Source organism: Phycomyces blakesleeanus (genome assembly GCF_001638985.1).
Source record: "Phycomyces blakesleeanus NRRL 1555(-) unplaced genomic scaffold PHYBLscaffold_24, whole genome shotgun sequence".
NCBI classification, from domain to species: domain Eukaryota; kingdom Fungi; phylum Mucoromycota; class Mucoromycetes; order Mucorales; family Phycomycetaceae; genus Phycomyces; species Phycomyces blakesleeanus.
Genome location: NW_017265157.1, coordinates 720,985 through 738,688, shown reverse-complemented (window position 1 = coordinate 738,688; position 17,704 = coordinate 720,985). Strand labels below are relative to the sequence as shown.

The 17,704-nt window shown below is 36.6% G+C and overlaps 5 protein-coding genes across 5 annotated transcripts; 2 read left to right on the top strand and 3 right to left on the bottom strand.

Annotated features, from left to right (window-relative positions):
• Positions 1-230: 230 nt before the first annotated feature.
• PHYBLDRAFT_173167 (hypothetical protein) lies at positions 231-1,140 on the top strand (the record flags this gene model as incomplete). Its single annotated transcript, XM_018436960.1, has 5 exons — positions 231-276; positions 331-439; positions 502-641; positions 708-825; positions 885-1,140. The coding sequence occupies 5 exons, from the start codon at positions 231-233 to the stop codon at positions 1,138-1,140; spliced, it is 669 nt and encodes a 222-aa protein (XP_018286792.1).
• Positions 1,141-1,438: 298 nt separating this feature from the next.
• Positions 1,439-3,960, bottom strand: PHYBLDRAFT_173166 (hypothetical protein; the record flags this gene model as incomplete). The annotated part of the gene is made up of 9 exons (XM_018436959.1): positions 1,439-1,583; positions 1,633-1,713; positions 1,797-1,800; positions 2,082-2,197; positions 2,470-2,518; positions 2,560-2,891; positions 3,073-3,226; positions 3,359-3,463; positions 3,942-3,960. The coding sequence occupies 9 exons, from the start codon at positions 3,958-3,960 to the stop codon at positions 1,439-1,441; spliced, it is 1,005 nt and encodes a 334-aa protein (XP_018286791.1).
• Positions 3,961-5,225: 1,265 nt separating this feature from the next.
• PHYBLDRAFT_150341 (hypothetical protein) lies at positions 5,226-9,175 on the bottom strand (the record flags this gene model as incomplete). The annotated part of the gene is made up of 7 exons (XM_018432458.1): positions 5,226-5,978; positions 6,582-6,826; positions 6,911-7,498; positions 7,583-7,919; positions 7,998-8,662; positions 8,843-8,916; positions 8,991-9,175. The coding sequence occupies 7 exons, from the start codon at positions 9,173-9,175 to the stop codon at positions 5,226-5,228; spliced, it is 2,847 nt and encodes a 948-aa protein (XP_018286790.1).
• A 1,336-nt stretch (positions 9,176-10,511) lies between these two features.
• On the bottom strand, positions 10,512-12,925 carry PHYBLDRAFT_173164 (hypothetical protein; the record flags this gene model as incomplete). The annotated part of the gene is made up of 9 exons (XM_018436958.1): positions 10,512-10,545; positions 10,583-10,697; positions 10,761-10,839; positions 10,968-11,056; positions 11,357-11,526; positions 11,653-11,932; positions 11,954-12,095; positions 12,146-12,284; positions 12,351-12,925. The coding sequence occupies 9 exons, from the start codon at positions 12,923-12,925 to the stop codon at positions 10,512-10,514; spliced, it is 1,623 nt and encodes a 540-aa protein (XP_018286789.1).
• Positions 12,926-14,404: 1,479 nt separating this feature from the next.
• On the top strand, positions 14,405-17,413 carry PHYBLDRAFT_173163 (C2H2-type zinc finger transcription factor; the record flags this gene model as incomplete). Its single annotated transcript, XM_018436957.1, has 4 exons — positions 14,405-15,881; positions 15,957-16,945; positions 16,967-17,013; positions 17,065-17,413. The coding sequence occupies 4 exons, from the start codon at positions 14,405-14,407 to the stop codon at positions 17,411-17,413; spliced, it is 2,862 nt and encodes a 953-aa protein (XP_018286788.1).
• Between the last annotated feature and the right edge of the window lie 291 nt (positions 17,414-17,704).

Sequence of the window (17,704 nt, the reverse complement as noted above, 5' to 3'; positions counted from 1 at the left end):
GAAAGCTGAATAGGCTCATGACATTCAGAAAACAATAGTTACTAAAGTGTGACGGGCAAAGTGAAGCTCACTTGTTACATTTGCTAATTTCATCCCCGCATTTCTCGGCTTGTTCAGCTTTTCATTCAATCATGGCATACAATTCTCCGCAGCATTACTCTGCCCCCCCACCTAATTATGAAGAAGAGGCCCGTCAACCTCTTTTTCAATCGGAAGAAGAAAACGATGACATGTATAAGACTACTGTTGCAAATAGCTCCATCGAGATTCGTCTCCGTAAGTTTTAGTTAACAAGTTTATCTTAATCTAATTCTTGTATAATTCTTTAAGAATTCGTTCGCAAGGTTTATTCCATCTTGACTGCCCAGATTTTTGGAACTGTTATTATGTCAGCTTTTTACTTGTACAACAGTAATGCCAAGCACTTTGTTCAGACCAAGTAAGACATTAGCTATAACATTAAAAGAAAATAATACTAATAAGATTGTATATAATAAATAGCCCTTGGTTATTGTATACTTCCATGTTTGGTTCATTTGGCGTACTTCTTCTTCTAATGTGGAAGGCCCGTTCTGCTCCTCTTAACTACGTCCTTTTGGGTATCTTTACTCTCCTTGAGAGTCAACTGGTTGGAACTGTTGGTAAGGCTGCATTTTCTTGAATTATAACCCCGGTTAAATCATGTGTTAACCTGTCCTTCATTCCAGTCACTTTTTATGATCAGACCATTGTATTGCAAGCTCTTGTTATTACTGCGGGTGTCTTTTTTGGCTTGACAATTTTTACTCTCCAGTCAAAGTGGGATTTCTCAGGAATGGGTCCAATGTAAGCTGTGCTTAGGCTTTGTAGATTATTTAATCTTAAATCCTGACTTTTTCTTTTAGTTTATATGCTGGTATCTGGGTCCTCTTGTTAGCTGGTATTGTACAGATATTTATTCCTTTTTCGAAAGGAATTGAGCTAGCGATGGCTATTGGTGGTGTTGTGATCTTCAGTGGCTACATTATCTTTGATACCTTCTTGATTTTCAATCGATACTCTCCCGAGGATTATATTATGGCTTCTACGTCTCTGTATATGGACATCATCAACCTGTTCCTCAGAATTTTACAGATTTTAAATGCTATGCAGAGAGATTAGCTATCAGTAAAGCAATGCATGACATAATATATTTCTTACTGCTTCTATAGTATGAAAGTAATGTATTAAACTTATTTTATATCCATAATTTCAGGGATAAAGCTAATATCAATATTTTGCTAATATATAAATAAATGAATATATATATATATATATATATATATATGTGTGTGTGTGTGTGTGTGGATGTTCATTACATTCACAGAAATATACTGAGTACAGTTCTATTGTCTTTAGAACGTTTCCTCTTAACAGTATTTTATTGACCCTTTGTTAGCTAGTAACCTGGTCATAAATTCTATTTAACTCGAACGTCATTCCTTATAGTAGACTCATAATTAGTTACACCTGCTCCCTCAAGTACTCTACGTGTCAGTTTCTCAAGTACCCACCAAGGTCCTAAATCTTGGCGGTGGTTCCCTTTTTTGTATGGTAGAATAATCCTAATTTGGCAAGTTCAGCCAAGAGTTTGGATTTGACTTTAGTCCTCACCAAAGTTTTAGCAAGCTTTTTAATTCTAAAAGCGGCTTGGATAAATCACAAGAAGCACAAATGCGGTTTAGTGTTTTACTACTAAAAGTACAAGAAAATGGCATATTCATGTATAGTTTTAATTTAATAAAAATGAGGTACCAATGCGTAAAACACCTTTTTACCTACCTAATTAAAAAAAATAGATAACATCAACTTCTATAACGCAAACACCAATACCTTTGATGCCGATAGATCTATGAGTTTACTAGTATTTGGGATGATTTACGAAGAATGGAAGTAGCTGATTTACTTAGCCCTTAGTCACGATTTCTGTCTTCTCTTCACGTACCTTACGTTTTAGACAAGTATTTCATGGGTGAAAATAAATTCCAGAACGAAGACGAACCCAAGCGATCTGTTTCTGCTGAAGCTTAGATTTTGACAAGATTCAGAGAAAGAAATTGGACCTTGGTTGATGAGCAGAGACTTGTCAACTACTATGATAAAGTGCTCGAGATTTCTAGAATGCAAAGTGTGCAGAACAGTAGCAGCCGGGTGCAGATCAAGGCAAAGATCTGGGATGCTGTTGAAATATAGTTTAATATCCATATCAAAAAACCACCGTAGCAAGAATGCCCTTTAGAAAAAGTGGAAGGGTCTGGAGGCAAAGTTCCAGAGGCAATTCGACTGATTCCAGTCGACTGATAAAAATGGGGTTGCACCCAACACCAACTGCCCACATTACAAAAATGTGGGGGATATTCTGAAAGTCAACCCCCAGATAATTTCTGCGGCAACATTCTCTTCTGGGAGCCAAATCCTAACTCTTGTTCTGAAAACTCGCCAATCACTTACTGAGGTACCAATGGAGGAAGTCGCTTCTGAAGAAGAAAGCCGCAATTGTCTGTTAAAGGAGATGGTGGAGTTTATTGATGACATGATGACTTTTGTTGCTGGTACAATAAGATGCCGTTATGAAGAAACAACTGAGAACAGCAGTTAAGAGATCCCATGCTGCTGAATCAGATCCAGAATCGATCAAAGAGGGGATAAGATCATGGATCGCATTGAGGAAAGAAATGCAAGAAACATGCAGCAGAGACAGAAGAACTTTGCTGTTTTTTGGGCGCAAGGTAAAACTTTGATTAGGCGTCTTAATATAGCAGAAAGGGAGACTGATAATGTCAGTAATTATATTAGAGAGATTTTTCAGTATATTAGTGCAAGTGATACTAGAATAAATTTCATATTTGATATACTCAATAAACGTTTTGCTTCTAGAAATAATAATAATAATAATAATAATGAGTAAAATTTTGTAAAATATATATATTTATTATTTTTTGAAATTTATCAGAATATTGCTTAGTATCTGCAAGAGTTCTCTCCCTCTTCAGGTATCCTTCAATCTGAATTCTTTGCTCTTCAATGGTATTCAGTCTATCTCTTTCACTGGACTTCTCTTCAATATCAGCAGCAATATCACCATTAACGTCAATCACACGACCTCCCAAAACAAAAACATGGTTTTCAAAATTGGCATCGTCATTGTTCTCTTTGCATATGTTGTGAACAAAGCAAGCATTGATAACCTTTACTAGTCTTTTGAGATCTTTGATATAGATATATTTGAACAGAAAACGCCAGCGTGTTGTGATGCACCAAAGCTTCTCTCAATTCCAGTTCTCACAGTAGACTAGAAAGTGTTGTACTTAGTTCTATCTCTGTAAATCTGGCTATCCACATTGCTCATATCTCTTGCACGGTATGGAATCAATTAGTTGTTTCTCAAGGTGCTCTTGGAGTGCCTTATTGATATAGAATTCCGTGTTGATATAGACACTAAACACTATATATAGTGATTTCCAAAATTCAAAAAAGGTTATTTCGCTTTAAAGTCCGTATATTTTACCCCTGCTAAAGAAGAGGGGTTAAATCTTTTTAAATACCCATATATGGTGATTTCGATAATTCCTATCAACACTGCCTGTAAGAATAATCTTGTTTTTACTATAGTATTCCATTTTCCAAGATTTTATATACATCAAAGCTAATAGTTTTTTAAGTAGGCAAGCAATATATTATTGTAAGCAAAAAAAATTATCTCAAGCAGTATATTCTGTACTTTATTAACGAGAAATTGGAAAGACAATTAATTTTAATATGCTATATGCACTGTAGAAAATGAATTACGAGTATTTTTTTATACTCGTAACTTTCTGCCCAAAACTCGTAACTCGAAAAGTCCGACACACACTTACTAAGTTTAGTATGTACTAAACCTATTTTAGTACGCGGAAGCTGATATTCAAGCAGGATTGTCTTACTTTTAAGCCAGAAGGCCATTTTAGATAAATATAGTATGTAAAACTGCTTATCAGACTGCAAAACTGGGAAAAGGGCAAACATGGCCTACAGATTACTTATATTTTTAATCTGAACTTAAAGAAGTCTTTGCCACCAAAAAGTAATGACTGTGATTACTTTTTAATGCATTGTTGTTTTTTTATTTTGTAAAAGTCTTTTTTAATTCTATTTTTTCACAAGGTCTAAATTATTAAAGGTCTCTAAAAAGAACACACCTAATAACTATGAAGGCTAGTATTAATAAAATACGAATCAGCAAAGTTGACAAAAGAAAGTAACTTGAGAAGAATTGACAGAAAAATATCTGCATAAAGTACAATTTGGTTGTTAAGATTGCTTGCATGCTCATTAGAGATCTTGGTAGATTTCGAGAATCGCAGGGAATCTGTCTTCTGTTTTTTCAAATGTAGGAATCAGGCATAACAATGTTAACACAAAGCAGGTTTATACTCTTTGATTAAAAGAATCAATTAAGAAATATACATGTCTTCATCAATATCATAGTACTTAGAGAATAGCTTTTTTTAGATAAAACAATGTAAAAAGTATCACATAAAAATAGATATATGGATATTATTTAATGAATGTATAGCTTAAGCTGTTACTGAATATCATAAAAATTAGTACTTCTTCTTTGCATACTTCTTTATGTTTGTATTATTTTGATCAATAAAAATCAAAAAAATTCAATATAAAACATCATGCATTTGTTAAACCAATCATAAAGAGAATACAAATATCTAAAAAGATATAGATCTGCCATATTTAGAATATTTTATTGGCTTAGATGCAAAATAATAGAAAATCCCATAAATCGTATTTGACAAAAAGTAAAACTAATAGGCTAAAACAGGCATGCTATTGGCTATAAAAGTTACAAGTTCATAACTCGTTATGAGGTCAGTATGTTAAATATGGACTTTTAAATAGCATAAGTTACAAACTCATAACTTCACACCTACTGACATTTCTTTCATTTATGGTAATTTCTAATGGTACAGCTGTTTCTATTGGTTAGAGTTCTAATTTTAAGTTGAACCTGTTAAGGCTCAGATTTGGGTGTACGAATTTGATATAAATGAGCCAAAAGTGGATTAGTGTAATGTTTTAAGTGTCATAATAAAATTTTAGATGGTACAAAAATCTGAAATGGGGGAGAGAAGCAAAGAGAGCTGGAAAAGAAGAGATTTTATTGGACAAACTCCATTGGGAAAAATACTTTTTTTTTTGATAAGTCATTTTTTTTAATAGATTTTTGCAATGTTCATCAACATCCACCAGAACATGCCGAATTTTGCAACGTTGAGGAACTTTTGGTTATTGGAAGACCCAATGGACAAGTGAATATCAACAGCCTGAACGATGTTGATGTCATCTTTGTTGACTTCAACCAGGCCTCCAAGGGGCAGAATCACAATGTTGTTGTAATTGTCCATTATCACGGCTGGGGTATAGATGCAATTTACATTGCTGTTCGGAACAATTTGGTACTTTTGCATAAAGAACGTCTTCCTCATTCTGTCTGCAGAGTCTCTTGCTTGAACGATCTTTACCTGACCAAGGAATAATTGACCATTTGATTGAAAAACACCTGCAAGTGTATTGCACAAAGTGGGAGTCAACAACCCAGAATTGTCACTGTTGACACGAGAACCAAAGAAATGGAGATTAAAGCCTGGGAAATTGACAGGGGCCAGCTTGACAAAATCACCAATTGAACTTCTCACAGATCTTGTTCCATTACCAGCTGGTTTCTCTACAACATACGATCCTCCATTACAAAGATGCCAACAGATGAATTGCTTGCCGAATCTTGTAGCGACGTCTCGAGAGGTGAAATGGTGGTTGGTCTTGAATAAATGTTCGCAGATGAACTTATTGAACTGTTCACCGTTTTCAGTTTTGTATTGCAGCACGGAATCAAAACAAACAATGTCGTCAGTGTTGTGGGGAGAAAATAAAGCAAAATATAATATAGACGAAAGAATTCGTGAGAACTTGTGTAGGTTGTTTATTTCAAAAGAAAAGTAAAGAATGATAAAATTCGATTGTCTTTCTACACGGAACTATCTACTGATATTTATATGTTTTTCTAATTTGTAATTCAGTGTGTGCTTAAGTAATCTTTATCACGATGAGTCATCTTCCAGGAGTATTGTTCTTCTGGAAAGATCCGGAAAGACCAATTGATATGATACTTCTCCAGTCAGATCAGTCCAAGAGTTTTGGTAAAGAAGAGCATTTATGCTATTGGTAATATTTTAGTATTCCGACCCAGATACTCGGGTAATGTTTCATAATATTAGATAGTTGTAGTTGTAGTCTCTCAATTAAGTATTTGTATAATAAAAGAAATATGTAGATGAAATATAATGATGCCATATATATAATGTATATGTATTTGTATATCCCATGTCATGGTGATAATAATAAATAATCAATTATGTGTATGATGATCTGTGTATTAGATAATATCATAAAGGGAGATCCGTTTGATTGGAATAGCTGAGGATATTATTTTATCCTTCAGTCTTACTCTCAGATTCAGCAGTAATCAATACTCATTCACAATAGTCAGTGATATGATGCAGAAGGTGGACCTTTGGCTTGAACGTGAAGTCTAGCTTAGAAAATCCTTTTTGGTGAATCTGGACATCCAGTTGAAAAAGCAGATCTGTTACATCAGTGACAGCATGTTTTATCTGGGCAATATAGTAGTCAAAGCACCGGTCAACTCCACGCATGTACACCAAAGACGACAGGCGGCCTAATGCATGCAAGGCTTTAATGAACAAACTTGCCAATGGTTTGTCACTAAAGAGCTTGCTCATAATTCCAGGCAGGACTTGAATCAATTCCTTGAAATCGCGTCCAACAAATGAACCAGTGTGGCGAAGCTTGTTCCTGAATGTTCAGCTGTAACTCTTACAAGTCTTGTAAGAGTTTAGAGCTTCCTGGAGTCTCCCCTTTTCACTTGTAGTCAGCATCTTCTGTTTCCAGAGAAAAGTCATCAAGTATTTCGTCAGGCCAAGAGGAATAATGTGGAGAATTTTGACAGGCATGTCTTTGGTAGGGTCAAAGGCTTCGAGTCTAAGAAATTCCTCACTTCCATTCTTGATATAACTCAATTTGCACCCATTGAGATATAGCTCTGACTGGGAATTGGCATTGGCAAAGGTGCACAAGAAATCTCTCGTTCTTTCTTCTGACCCATGGTGGTCAACTGGAGAATATGGCGGAGTGTCAGGGATGGAACCCTGTTCAATACGAGGCAAAGGTATGAGGCATTTTTGGCAAAACTTCTTGGCAGATGTTCCCTTATGCATGGCAAGCTGAGATTGACAAGGGTTGTCACCCATAAAGAGCAACAGGGGCGCAACAACAAGAACTCCTTCACTATGATCCTCAGAATACATCTCAATACCTTTCTCCAGCCTAACGAGGTCATTGACAATAGGGGGCAACATCTCAATGGCATTCAGTGTATGATTCGAGGTACAAATGAAAAGAGCATTTTCTCATTTGTTTCTCGTCTCAAGTGGCAACGCAGCAAAGTACATTAAGTAACTCTTATACTTGTTGTACTGCTTTGTTGAATTACCAGAGGTATCATCGGAATAGAGATTAAGTGGGCAGACAACCACTTTCATCGAACCAGAGTCTGGAAGTCTTCTCTTCAATTCTTCAACACGGGATTTGTTGAGCCACAAGTCAGATTGAACACCAGTAAGAGCATAGGTGACAATTTTGGCAGGGCAATAAGAAACAGAGAAACCACGTCCAAGGAAAAGATTGCTGTCTTTTTGAACAGTAGACATAATCCTATGAACTTCAATGGTATACTTCAGGGTAGAGACAGCAAAGTTCGTAGAGTTTCCAAACCGCAGGAAGTGAGTATCATCAGGATGATTCAGCCGAGGATCGTGGCCACCATAAACCTAGAACGTATTGGCAAGTATGGATCCGTCCTTGGTGAAGAACTTCTCAAGGAGATACCAGTTTGGGGAGCCTTGGACTTCGACAACATTACCCACCCAGTAGTCCATTCCGTTTGAAGTGATCATTGGGTGCTGGAGCAATGGGTTCTTCTTCCACTTTTCGCCTTGGTTGAGATTCAACCGCTGGTTTTCCATGAAGTCAGGAAGGGCCAAGATTTGAGATGATTTTCCGGGGCATGTCATGGTAAACTTGATGTAATCGGATGGTTTGTTCATCCAAAGTACATGTTGTTCATTGTCTTGGTTCACAACATCGAAACTGGCAGTAGGAAAAACAGAGATCTGGTTCTTTTTCTGCTTGTGATAGTTAATCACAGCATTTGGTATCAGAAAATCCAGTGCTACTCCAGATTCTTCACAGATGTCCAAGACCATCTTCATGGCAAACATGATCTTCTTGATAGATCTTTCTGAGGCAAGATCTTCATTGCCGTAGAAGAGAGCATGTAAGATAAACTCTACTTTCGATTTAAATGGACGGGTGGGTCCAGTAAAAATGTCAGCAAAGTCATTAGGCCAGTATGATGTCTGTCTGCTGCTGTCTTCGTTCGAGTAGGCATTCATGGCATGAGAAAGAGATTGGAAGGTTCTCATTTCTGCTGTCATTCTAGCGATATGATCCTGGCTATCATATTCTACTCTGGTGTCTGTGTCTTCGTTGTCAGTGGTCTCATCATAGTCATCTGAGGAATCACTGTTCAGCAAAAAAAAACAGGTTATTATCTATTTCAATATTGCATTACTAATTTTTACTTATGATAGAATGTGATCATCACTATATTCGTCTTCGTCAGAGATTTCATGGTCATATGTGTCCTAAGGGTTTTCAATAATAAATTCCATTGAGGCAGGTCCATTATTACTGTTCAGGTTGGTAGTGGCAGTGGTAGTGGCAGTGGCAGTGCTTGCAGAAGAAGGGCCATCAAACATAGCAGGTCTAATGTTAAGGTATGCTCAATTTCAGCTTTACATTACATAGTATTTTTCATCCTACTTTTAGGATTAACTTACCTTCTTTTTAGAAGTTTCTCATACTCCCCCATTTCGTTTGGATGTTTTTTTGTATAATGTCTTCTGAGGCCTTGCAAGGACTCTAACACTCTTTTGGTTTCGCAGATGGTGCACACAAATGTTTGATTGTATGTAGCCATTGGTGTGAGGAATGTGTTCCTCTTTGTTGTGAAGTGATTTTCCATGTTTAAAAATCTTTGGAACGAAAGATGTAGAAAAACGTAAACTAATTCGAGATACCATATCTTTAATCATGCAAAAAATGACTGCTAAAAAAATCATGTGAAATAATGTGAGCTAATTTTTTTTTGTTTACTTGTTTCCTTCTTTTTCTTTTTTTTTCTCATGACTGAAAGGTAAGTTTCAAGCGTAATCTAACAAGATGATAGTGTCCATCATACCAAACACCCTCAGTAAGTAATATATTTATTATGCCCTACTTCATATTGATACTAATATATATTTTTTTATTAGATTCTATGGAGATTCCAACATGAGACTGTATTAGAAAGTTATTTCAAACTATGCCAAGCTGTCTGTCGTGATATTATAAGGTATCTACTCCTAACATAACTAAACAAGCAGTCTTTTCCTTTACTTTTATTAATAACTTTACCCTCATCTCTTTAGGTAAGTCTCATATATCACTGTCTGTCTAATATAAAAAGGTAATTTACCATATTATTTACTTCAAAGGTCATAACACTAATACTTTGTTTCTGTTTAATAGTCATTCTTCTTTACTTTTACCATGTCTATCTCCCAATCTATTGCATAAGAGAGGCTGCTACACTAGACTAGCTACTAGTATATAGAACGCGTAATCCTAGTACTATTTTTTATTGAAACCAAAATAAAAACATTTTTTTGAAACATTTTTTTTGAAACACATTTTTTGAAACCCTATAATTGTAATTACTGGACCCCCCATTTTTCAAATTTTTTGTATCCATCCTTTTTTCCATTCACGGTAAATTCGAGCGGACACTTCATATTCCGCTTTAGGAAATTTTAGTCAGGTCAACTTTAAATCTAGTTTGGACATTGAGTTTAAAAAAATCTCAGTGGGTGTGTTGTTACGAGGTTGGAGGTGTAAATCCTGCCATTTCCTACAGTGATATTCAAACAGGATCCTACCTCTTGAGTGTAGTATTGATTAAAACACCGACTTGAAATTACATAAATATCACATATATTTGGTAAATTGTGCTATCCTGAATATGGTGATTAGTATCTATACACCATAGCAGATTTTTTTGTATAATCTTGTTCCTTAAAAGGATTCTTGTATACGGGGCGAATTTTGCCCATAACAGGAAATTCATTTTTTTGGGGGACTAAAAAGTGGGGGGATGGGGGGACTACTCTTGGCCAATAGATTTCAATTGAAAAATGTACTGCACAATTTCAAAAATGGTTCAAATTTTTAATTTGTTTCAAATAATTTTGGGTTGTAAAAAATTTATTTTTTATTTTCAAAAAAAATTAGGCTAAAAAAAAAGCTGGACTGGACCATAAAATTCACAGGCAGTAGCACACCAGTATATCCATACCACTAGAAACACTAGTAGTATAGCTGTTTGTACTTATACCTGTAAATTACGTGATCAGTTTGCTGCAAACTACTATGTCTAGCTAATCCAAGAGACCTGGTGCCAGAAATGTCAATAAACCCAAAGAGCATAAAGATTTGAATTTCGAGAAAAGCTAAAGCAGAAGAACTAATAATTAGTAATTAAACTTAGTTATATATATTTAACAGAATTTTACCTTTGACTCTATTAAGGCATTTGCAATAAAAGGCAGCCAAATCTCTGCAAGTGAGGAGTAAATAGTTAGTCATCTGTTTCTTTGTAAGAGGAACATGTAGTTATTACCTCTTTATTGATTTACCGAGATGATGAAAAACTAATTTATAAACTAGAATTGTATGATTAATAAACACAATGACATAAAAAACTTTGATAGCATAAATACCTTTGAGCTTATGGTCTTTAAGCAAAATTCTGCTTCTATCACTACAACAAATAGGGGCGGTTTTTTGTATTTGTGACTTTGTTTTTGGCCTATAATAATTAAAAAATCACCAAAAATCCAATTTGAAACTGGAAAATCTCTGTTTTTTGAAAAGGTTGACAAAAAGCAGATTGACCACCTAAAATTAAATCTCCTGATAGACAAAAGTACATTTTAACTACAGACTTTACATTTTTAGTAAATGTAGATTGCAATTAATGACTATTAAAAGTCAGAGGTAAAAGAGAGAAAAATATCTAAACTTTTTGCTGGGAGGATAAAATATGTTAAGACAATTTGAAAAAAAATAATGTATTACAAGAAAAAAAATTATAAGTCTGCAAGAGAACCAAGTGACAGTTTTGGGCTGCGGTTAAGCTCTGGCCACACTACATATGTTGTTGCTGTTGTTGTTATTGTGTTTATAGTCGCGTCCGACTTCACCAAACCAACTAATTCTTTGACATCTGCCAGGTGAACTACCATTGGCTTCATTTGCCCATTGTTGATTGCTGGTATACTATTTACCAAACGAACTGCATAAACATTGACAAGGACAAGCGGCCACCTCTTGTTGTTGAGCTTGTGCTCAAAGAAAACGACGACCTTCCCAAAGAAATCCTTGTAGACTGGAGAGTAGCTTTACCCAATGTTGCGGTTTTCATCAACCTGAACCTGAAGTCTGACGTTATGTGCCTCTCTTACACAATTATGGTCGAGTGCAGAGTCAATAACACAACCATTTACAAATGCCTTACGGCTTGTTTTAATGGCTGCTTCAATCATACTACACTCTTCCCCCTTTGATTCGTAGAACTTTTGAAGAAGCTCTGGAAGACAAGAAATGCCTCCAAAACTATCAACAATTGTTCTGTTCCTCAAAGGCCCCCAGAACTCAATGTCAGAATCAGTACCAACATTACTACCTTCTCAGTCAATTGGCCAACCAGCAGAGGGATTGTCATACTGAAGGAGAGTTGTTGCTGTTACTGTTGCTGTTGCCGTTATTGAATTTTCAACTCTCATCTGTCGAATCTGTGTCAAGTCAAGCATGATGTTGCCAGCATTGCTTCCAATTGCCAAATTACTCTTTATTGCTTGCGAGTATTCCCCAATCGTCCTCTCAACAGATCGTGCACTATACGCTCTGGGGGACCATATGCTTCTATCATTGCGGGATAGTGCTGCAGGAGGTACTGGTTGATCGTAAAGACCTTGAGCTGGACCTCTCCTTTAGCTAGTGAGGCTTCCAGATACGCATTCCATGCGACGAGATTTCTAAAAAAAAAAAGATAAGTTAACACAAGTTATAAAATAATAATATTAATTATAATTAAAGCTTACATTTTGATTAAGGTTTTCTCCTCTGCTGATAACTCCCAGTTCATGAGTAGGTTGCATGTCTGCACCAGATCAAGCAATGCCTTATGGGCAGCTTGGTCACGGACACGCTCTGCCACAAGCGTGGGAATAACAAACAAGATGAAGTCAGCCCAGTCCACAGCCCAGAAGTACCCTGATCTTGTTGCAATGTTGATCCATGCACTGTGGAAAGATGTCGGAATACTTCTTCTGGTTGACACCATGGCAGTACCAATTTCTTTCTGAGCAGCAAGGGAGAGAGAGAGAGGATGATCTTTTCCATACTTGCCACACACGAGCCCCCAGACCTGTTTGCCAATGCCGTGGCAAATGCCATGCATTTCATCCAATGCAAAGAAGAACGGACCAGAGAAGGAATCCAGTAAGGAGAAGGGAGATTGGTCAGTTAACCCTTTTTTGCTGGATGAGGTCACCTCATCAAAGTGCTTGAAACTTTCCGGTGTGCGCATGGTGATGGCAGATGGCATTCGGAAATATTGGCCATGGCCAGAAGATTGACTCACAATGTGGCAGATGCGGCAGCCATCCTTACTCATATGGCCCACATGACAAGCCATCTTTCCCAGAGCTGAGATGTCGCCAGTTGTCATTAGTACATGGACTTTTGCACTAATATCTCCAGATGGTGTCTTCACAACCATTCCACCAGCTTGGAGAACCTGAAGTTCTTTCAGAACAGGCTCCAGGAATGACCAGAAGTCAGCAGGTGTTTTGGGACCAGGGATGATCGCGACTTGGATCATACAGCTGCGCTCGTAGTGGATCATTGGGGGAAGGTTAAGGTTGGTAACATGGACAATGGTTACCGAACCCGGAACACTATGGGGAGCAAACCCATCAACAGACAGCAAAATGGCAATGTCATTTTCACCCAAGAAAAGATGCTTCTTTGACTGGTATGCCTGTCCATCAAAGACATTGGAAATGCTGCCATCAGCCTTTTGCATATGATGGTGGCGATACAACATCTCTTTTCTGGTGCGGTCGTTGGCCAAAGCAACTGCAAGCTGTCTACCCAGAGGAAGCTGTATCATTGTGCTGGCAGGAATTGGATTCTCACCAGCAATGTGATCGAACAATGATTTACAATAAACATGCAAACATGCTTAAGAGGGTTGGTATAGATTTCACCAGATATCATCAAAATTGGGCATCCATTGCAAGAGTCAGTCATCTCTGAAAAGACCGTCAAAGGAGGTAATTGTAAGTAACTATCTACTGCAGTGTAAAGTAGTATATTTAATATTGGAAGTATATGATGTATTTGACTGTTTATAACCAATAAAAATGATGTATAAAATGTAATGTCTATCATAACAGCCAATAAAAGTGATATATAAAATGTAATTGTGTAGTGTAATAACCAATAAAAACGATAAATAAAAAATATATCCATTTGAGAAACCAATAAAAATGTATTTTTATAAAATACACTACAGTGCAATTATGTCTTATCCAATAAAAACAATGATTAAGCAAGAAATATTTAAAAGAATCTAAATTAAAAGAACAATGAATTAGTAGTAACCAATGGCATATAATATTTCAACTATACTTAAAGAAGTTTTGTCCAATTGAAAGACAAATATTAGCAAAAGAAAAGGTTATCAATATATTAATAGAATCTTAAAACTACTGGTAAGCGGAGATGTATTAAAATGCACATGAACTCAGGGTTGGAAAAAAGGGGGGAGGACACAAAACGCGCCCTGGCTTCCCCTCCGGAACCACCTGTGAAACCACCTCTAAAACTCCTATTTTTTTGGCATAGTGTATAAATACTATAAGCATACTGGAATATCTTACAAATGGAAGCTCATGCAAATAATAAATATTTTGTGGAAAAGTAAAATGAAAAAGAAGACAAAAACACGTGATATTTTCTTAAAAGAAAAGAAGTAAAAAAATTATAATTGGTCTGCTGACATTAAATATCGATCTTTGCACATTTTATAAATTCAATTATTTTCGCAAAGTCATTTCCCCCCCTTTGTTTTTACAATCAATTTACTATTATGCAAAAGAATACAAGACAAGAAACATATAAAATTGTTAAGACTTGCCCCCCTAAAAGGCAAGGCGAACTTAACTTTAGCATCAATTCAGGTGTTTTTACCTGCTCTGAATGCAAAAAAGAGTTCGAAAAGCCTTGGCTACTGAAAAGGCATTCAAAGGTTCACCATATAAGTAATCAAATGGCAACCAATACTGTACTCGACAAACCTGAGCAGGCCGAATTGATAGTCGAGAACACTATTCCGGATGCTAATGCATTTGATTACTTGAGTGATGAAGATGACTCCTCCAGTATCAGGGATGAAGAAGACAACATTGTAGACGAGGAAAACGATATTGTCGATAATTTCTTCGATATTGAAATGAACAGTAATCCAGTTTTCAACGCGTTCTCTGACATGTTTTCTTCTGCTGCTGCTGCTGATGAGGTATCAATGACTGATAATGACTCTGAGATCCCAGAAGAAGTCTTTGGGACAATTGGCGCTATAAATGACCCTACAAGCTGTTATCCTTTTTGCAATCTTCAAACCATGATCCTTTTCGCTTTTATCGATGGGGATAATGACATGATCTCCCAGCTAATGTTGAAGAAGATACTGCTTGCGATGAACTTGATTATTAAGATCCAGCAAGAAACTCCCATAGAAAGAACATTTAAGTTATCTCGTTTTGATGCTCTTTTAAATTATCAGGCAAGAAAGAAGTTTAAAATGCCTGTCTTTTCTTCACAAAGAATATCAGTACCTGGATCAAATGGGAACGCATTCGCCCACATTAACCTTCCATCCGACCACTTGAGATTTCTTATGGCAAACCCAAAGAAATCCAAGTTGATCTCGTCCATGCCCAATCATACCCCAAACCAATCGATCTGTTTGGAACAAGGTAAAAAGTGGAGAACCCACCATCTCTTTCAGCAGTCTATGCACACTGTAAATGGTATAGATATCTGGTTTGGAAACATTGTTTACTTGAAGACAAACAATTGCAGCATCTGCTTTTTGGTTGAATTATTCCACATGGCAAACAAAAACATTTTTGCAAGAGGGTATCTGGTCAGAGCAATTTTGATTGTATGCTATGATGTTGAGGTTGCTGTTGCCGATCTTAGAGTAGAGCAGATCTCTCACGTTGACACCACTCCTGTTGAAAGAGATCACTACTACAGTATCTCAAGTAGCCTTACCAGATTGAGTCCTGCTCATGACTTTCTTCTTTTTGGAGTTCATCCAATGAAGAAGTCTATGCCTCTTTCTGTTTTGCCCAGTAATGTAGATCGCGACGCAGTATTTTACAAAGTTAGAATTGTTTCAATCATCCTTTTTACAGACGACACTTCCGGTAATCATTCAAAGCAGTACAATCCGTTTGAAAGCTGGTTAATGAGATGCACTGCCTTGCCTTTTAAGGATCGAAATTCGATAGCAAATATCCAGTTTCTTTCTACAATTCCTAAGAAAGATGGTGCAAATGGTATGTCTCTTCTGCCAGCAATCATTGATGACTTTAAGAAACTTGAGTAAGGTGTAAAAATGTTCTCCGCTGAAGACAAGAAGTATGTTCTGGTTGTTGCTCCCATCCTTTGGATTGAGACTGACATGTCATGTCATTTGGAACTTTGCGGATTGCTTGGGCTGGCCACCACATTTCCTTGCAGAAGATGCTACATCGAACTTAGATGTGCAAAAGACTTTGTGAAGGACTTGTCCTACTTCTGTGAGTGCCATGAGAGACAAACTCGAGAGCACTATGTTCTTGCAAACTCGTCACCTGGCAGAGACACTGAGATCTCAAATGCTCTGAAAATTGGAATGAACATGCCTGCAAACAAGATAAGCTTTAGAGATCATTCGACTGGCCACTTATTAGAATTGCAGTCGTTTGATCCAGAAAAGAATACACTAGTGGAAATCCTCCACACAATACTTCTTGGTGTTGCAAAGTATATGGTGATTGACTTGGTTAAGGTTGTGCTTAAGAATGACATAGCCACAATAGCAAGACTTTTAGAATTCTTGACAGATTACACGCGATCAACTGGTCTATCAAGAAAGTTCACCCGAAACTTGAGACATAGTGGTTCATTCCTTGGTAGAGATTTCAAGGTTCTGCTTCAAATACTTTCTGTAATTCTGATTACAGAATTCTCTGGAAATCATGAGCTAGACCTTGTAATATCATGCTTTGTTGAACTTGGCCAATTGTGTTCTCTGGTAGTCGTTCGTCAGGTGACATCAGACTTTGATAACTATATTATCAGAGTAGATAATGCAGTGAAGCACTTGATCAGAGCATTGTTTGACTACAATAAAGGAACCAAGAACGAGCTTCACAAGGCATATTGCACCAAGCTGAAAGTTCATTACTTGACACATCTCAAGGAAGATATAATTCGTTTTGGCCCAGCTCTCAATTATGAAACAGAAAAGGGTGAACAGTTCAATAAGCACATTTGCGAACATCTGTTTTATACAAATTGCCAAAACACTTCCAGGAATGTTTGCCTAAAGCTTGCAAAGCAGGTAGCATTGCAACATGTAATTGATGGCGGGTTGTAGTTTAATAGCTCTGGCAACCGAGAGAAGTCTGGAACTGGAATAGAAAGGTTCATTAAGGACAACAATGAATCTTTGTTCTATTAAACCTTTTTTGGCAGCTCGAGAGAGCTAAAGGACAACAATGACACTGGAGATATTGAAGATGACGCCGTCCAAAACAACAGTTTTGGTGCGTTTGTTTTTAAAGATGATCCAATCTCTCACCCTCGTATAGGACTTGTCTCAGGCTCTGTTGTTAAGTTTCCTAGCATTGTTCCTCATACGGATAATGACAGAAACAATAACTATGCCAAGGCTGTAATGACAGGTGAGCATTCTGATGTTGCTAACATGAATCTTGTTTGTAAGTTAGATTTGCACATTTTCCGCAACCTATTTTACATTGTAAATTTGAGCAAGTTCGGTTCCTACTGGTTCATTTTCAATAATATTCTTTTTGATGAATAAAATGATGCTACTTCTTTATTATTATTATAATTATTATTTGAACCTTCTGTTTTCTCCTTCTCAACATCAATTTTTTTGCGTAATTTCTGTGGTCATTTTTTGGTTACTCAAACCAACCCCCAACTTTCCTTAATAAATCCTTTGTCTCACTTGAACACTTTCTGACTTCCCTAACAGTTTTTTTTCTTACTTTAATAGCCCACAAGTAGTACTGAACTTAATTTTATTCTTTATTCGAATGAAAAAAATTGAGTACAAAAACAAATTACAATATTTTGGCCTCTAAGCCAA